This window comes from Colias eurytheme, chromosome 32 (genome assembly GCF_061535395.1).
Source record: "Colias eurytheme isolate Ceu_HAF_F1 chromosome 32, ilColEury1 Martin Lab GWU primary, whole genome shotgun sequence".
In the NCBI taxonomy this organism is placed as follows: domain Eukaryota; kingdom Metazoa; phylum Arthropoda; class Insecta; order Lepidoptera; family Pieridae; genus Colias; species Colias eurytheme.
This window is the reverse complement of record NC_143011.1, coordinates 6,945,700-6,950,925: the sequence shown is the minus strand read 5'-3', so window position 1 is coordinate 6,950,925 and position 5,226 is coordinate 6,945,700. Positions and strand designations below refer to the sequence as shown.

The window sequence follows — 5,226 nt, the reverse complement described above, 5'->3', positions numbered from 1 at the left end:
TATGCTTTTAAGTGACATGTATAGCACATCGTTGCAAATATGATTCTATCCCTCCGTTTAATCATTCATTATAATAACCCTAATTAGATAAAATCGATTATTGACTGACCCTTAACCCAGTAGGAAATATGAGTCTTTGAACACTATTTATGCTTGTAAGTGACATGAATTGCTCGTCATCCTAAAATATATGGGTTGAGCAGTACCATATATAAAAAAATAATTTGGAAAATCCAAAAGTGCACGCCTCATAATTTTTTTTTTTAATAAATATTTATTAATTATTATTTTTGTTTATTTAATAACAATTAAACCACATCGAATCAGACCCTGAAAAATGAAAGGGTTCTATTCCTGAGCATACTCAAGCGTAAGAGAAAAAAAAAGACTCGATTAGTAAAGTATTTCGGTCGCTATCGTGTTAACAAGAAAAAGGATCCGCACATACAGACACACGGACATCCAAGACAGAACTTTTTTAAACTGTTTTTTAACTAGTTTAAATAACAAAAATGACATCAAAAATATCATGAACGTTAAAAATAGTGTTTTTTCTTAATATGTGTGTGTATGTATTATCTTACAAGTGCAATGTATGATACATAAAGACATTTTAAGTTTGAAAAATCAGATGTTTTGCGCGAAGTGACAGTAGTACCCACCTCAACGCTTCGCTTATGAGGCGTGCAATAAACTTCAATCTAAAATGGATGAGATAAAATCGATTGAATCTGACCTTGACCTTGATCGTAGTTCAAGAAATAGTATAAAAAAGAATTAACGAAATCGGTTCAGCAGCGCCTACCAACACATTTTGCGATTCATTTTTATGGATTGAGCAGCACCATATACATATAGAAATATACTTCATACTAAAATCGATGAGATAAAATCGATTGCATCTGACCTTGACTTTGAACTTGACCTAGCGATATATATACAATACTAGCGGTCCGCCCCAGATTCACCCGTAGTTCATATTTAGTATTGGTTTTCTCTACATAAGATACAACCTCGTACAAGGAATATTATAAAAAAAGTATGAACGATATCGGTTCAGCCGTTCTCGAGTTATGCGCTTACCAACACAATTTGTGATTCATTTTTATATTATCCATATATAATACTCTACTAAAGGATTAAATAAAACAACACGTAATTTGTAAAATATTTAATACTTAAAGAAATTAAACACACATTTTTCTTGGAAATCATTGAGTCTGATATGAGTAGGTATGACAGTTACGATATTCGTGTGCAAGTGTGCAAACACCAGAGACGGCAAAGCCCGGGTGCACAGCTGCAGCAGTATGAAAATAATTTGGAAAATCCAAAAGTGCACGCCTCATAATTTTTTTTTTAATAAATATTTATTAATTATTATTTTTGTTTATTTAATAACAATTAAACCACATCGAATCAGACCCTGAAAAATGAAAGGGTTCTATTCCTGAGCATACTCAAGCGTAAGAGAAAAAAAAAGACTCGATTAGTAAAGTATTTCGGTCGCTATCGTGTTAACAAGAAAAAGGATCCGCACATACAGACACACGGACGTCCAAGACAGAACTTTTTTAAACTGTTTTTTAACTAGTTTAAATAACAAAAATGACATCAAAAATACCATGAACGTTAAAAATAGTGTTTTTTCTTAATATGTGTGTGTATGTATTATCTTACAAGTGCAATGTATGATACATAAAGACATTTTAAGTTTGAAAAATCAGATGTTTTGCGCGAAGTGACAGTAGTACCCACCTCAACGCTTCGCTTATGAGGCGTGCAATATAACAAAGTATATATATAGTATATATATATATAGTAAGCTTTCGAGATAAAATCGATCAGTGAAACAAATATGCGCATAGAAAAACCAATTCATCTTTTACGTCTTATTATTTCTACTTACTGGAGGGAAAAGTAAAATCTGTTTATTTTTTAAGTATAATATATTTTTATTATTTTCACATTTTTTGAAGTGAAAACTTCTTTAGCGGCGTTGGCCTGGGTATAAAATCTCTAAAACTCGCGTCAGGACACGTGGCCTGATCGAAAAAGCGTAAGACGGATGTTTTTTTTTAGCCCTTATATTCCATGCGTAAGACTGCTGATTTCTTCAATCTTCCTCGAAGATGTAATAAAGCGTGAGATCGTCACATTTTTCGAAATTCATTTAAAATCACGTGATTTCCAAAAATGCAATATTCCCTTACTTTACAGAATCACAGTAAGTAAACAACCTTAAAATTAACATTTTCTATACAAAAATATATTAAACTTATTAAAAAACTGAATCTATTATAATACTGTGAAGAAAACATAGTTTTGCATAGACTAAGTAATATTTAGAATTCACTTTAACGAATTAACAAGAAAATTAAACGACAAGTGATAGTTGATACCTACTTATAAACTTATTGGAACTAATTTGGCTTGATTAAAATTCTTTAACTAAGACAAATTAGTTCCTTTTTAGTTAAAAGTAAAGTTATAATACAATAAAATAATAACACAGTTTAGATAAACGGTCGTCAATCTTCAATTCCAGTTGGTAGTAAAAAGCATGAGCTATAAGCATTTTTTAGAAGTTCGATGTAGGTACCTAACGACGAACTCCCTAAAAATGCAATATTCTCATACATTTTATATTTTATGTCCAATATGTCTGTAATATATGTAAAAAAGGAACCTTCGCAAATGCAAACTAAAAAAACATTTTATAAACATGACCTAAGAACATGACAATCTTTTTTGCGTTTTTATTTCAAGTAAAGTGACAACAGTGATATTGTAGCGACGACAAGCCAATTTACGAGTTACCGAAATATTTCAAGTGTAGTACCTACTAAGAAAGTTCCCACCATAGGTTCACACGGTAACTCGTATATAAACAGTTTGTGCGTTATGCACAGTTAGTTAAGGGCTTGTCGGGACGCGGGTTGGTCGCATTAGGTCGAATATTAATTACATACGAATATATATATGTAGTTAACGAAATATAACCTTTGCGTAGTTATTCATCTTTTATTACACCCGCACATAACAAGCCCCTACATTGGTGACCCCGACGAAAAGTGAACATTATTATAGTGAATTGCATAGATTTAGTTTGTGTGATTATTTAATTTATTGATTAAATAAAAATTTAATTCAAAATGAATCCGGCAGTTCCAATTAGAGCGGATGAGAGTGAAAATGCTCTCGCGCAGATCACTGTGTCGAGTAGAATTCCAGACTTCTGGAAAGAATCACCACGACTTTGGTTCGCACAGTTTGAAGCAGTGGTGGCGAATCAGAAGCTGAAGGACGAATCGAAATATAACCTGGTGGTAGCGAAATTAAGTCGCGAACACGTTGAGCAGGTTAGCGACATTGTATTAACACCACCCGATACAAAGAAGTACGAAGCATTAAAAACACGGTTGCTCGTAGTATATGAAGAATCTGAAGTGCGTCAGGTCCAAAAATTATTAAAAGAGCTTGAGTTGGGCGAACAAAAGCCTTCTCAACTTTTACGGCGTATGCGAGATCTGGCTCGAAATAAATTCTTGGAGGAAACATTGACGATGCTGTGGATGGGACATTTACCCGCAGCCGTGCAAGCAGTCCTCACAGTTAGCGAATTAAAGGATACAGAGAAATTAGCTAATATGGCAGATAAAGTTATAGAAACGACACGTTTCGCGGAGATACAGGAGGTATCGAGTGCCAGAGATAAAATATCCGCAATACAACCTACGCTAGTTGAGCAGATTACACAGTTAACGCAGCGCTTAAACGAGCTGGAATCTGCAGGCTCGAGAGGCAGATCGTTTAGTGGTGGAAAGTACGGAAATCGCACGCATCGCTCCGCATCGCGAAGTCGCGATCGTACAGGAATATCAAAACACAAAAATTCCAATTGGATATGTTATTACCATTACCGCTATAAGCACAACGCCAGCAAGTGCATTCAACCTTGTGCGTGGCAGAAGCAGCAGGAGAGCCAACAAAAAAACTAAATACGGTGCAGACAGAGGCGGATGTCTGTTCCACCGAAAATAAACGCCTGTGTATAAAAGATAGGAAAAGTAATCTTAAGTTTTTAGTGGACACCGGCGCTAATGTTTCAGTTTTACCAGTGTCGAAAAATAACCGATTCGCGAGTGAGTGTAGTGACTATAAACTATACGCGGCAAACGGTAGTGTAATTAAGACATTCGGTACTAAATTAATGACTCTAGATCTTAGTTTACGGCGACCGTATAAATGGTCATTTATTATCGCCGAGGTAACTCAACTTATATTTTTGTTTATAAAGTGCAGATTTTTTTAGCACCCTAAGGCCGATGCATCGCTCGCACTTATGACGGACGCATCGGATACTCATGTAGGTTATTTTTCTAAGAATCTATCTAAGACTGAACGCAAGTATAGTACGTATGATAGGGAGTTATTAGCAATTTACTTAGCTATTCGTCATTTTCGGAATATGGTCGAAGGACGACAGTTAACGGTGTATACGGATCACAAACCGTTAATTTATGCATTTTCTAAAGTAAATAGCGAGAAAGAGTTACCCAGACGTACACGACACTTGATATTCATTAGTGAGTTCACAACGGATTTGAGGCACGTAAGTGGGCAAGATAATGTCATTGCAGATTCGTTATCACGAGTCGCAACAATAAGTTGTCCCACTGTAATAGATTATGCAGAACTTGCTAAGGATCAACAACAAGATTCTTATATGTTACAATTATCTAATTTGAAAGACGCTAATAATAGGTTAAAGAAAATAATGTTACCTGAAAGTGGTACATTTATTTATTGTAATTTAGATAATGATAAAATTAGACCCTACTTGACTGATAAATTTCGACGTATTGCCTTTGATAGTGTACATAATTTATGTCATCCCGGAATAAGGACTACACGCAAATTGATTCAAAATCGTTTTTATTGGCCAAATATGATTCGTCACGTTGGCCAATGGGTTAAAAGTTAAAACATGCATTGAATGTCAACGATCGAAGGTTAATCGACATACAATGTCAGGTTTAGGATCGTTTCTGCAGTGCGATAGGTTTGAACATATTCATGTTGATTTAATTGGACCTTTACCCACTTCACCCGAAGGTTTTAGGACGTATTGCCTAACCATAGTGATAGGGGGACGCGATGGCCAGAATGTTTTCCTACGAGAGATATAACTGCTGAAACGATTTCGCGTGTAATATATGAAGG

The 5,226-nt window shown here is 34.9% G+C and overlaps 1 protein-coding gene across 1 annotated transcript; it reads left to right on the top strand.

The window, feature by feature from the left end:
• The first annotated feature begins 3,155 nt into the window (after positions 1 to 3,155).
• Positions 3,156 to 4,001, top strand: LOC149895274 (uncharacterized). Its single transcript, XM_090119283.1, has one exon. The coding sequence runs from the start codon at positions 3,156 to 3,158 to the stop codon at positions 3,999 to 4,001; it is 846 nt and encodes a 281-aa protein (XP_089975409.1).
• Positions 4,002 to 5,226: the final 1,225 nt, after the last annotated feature.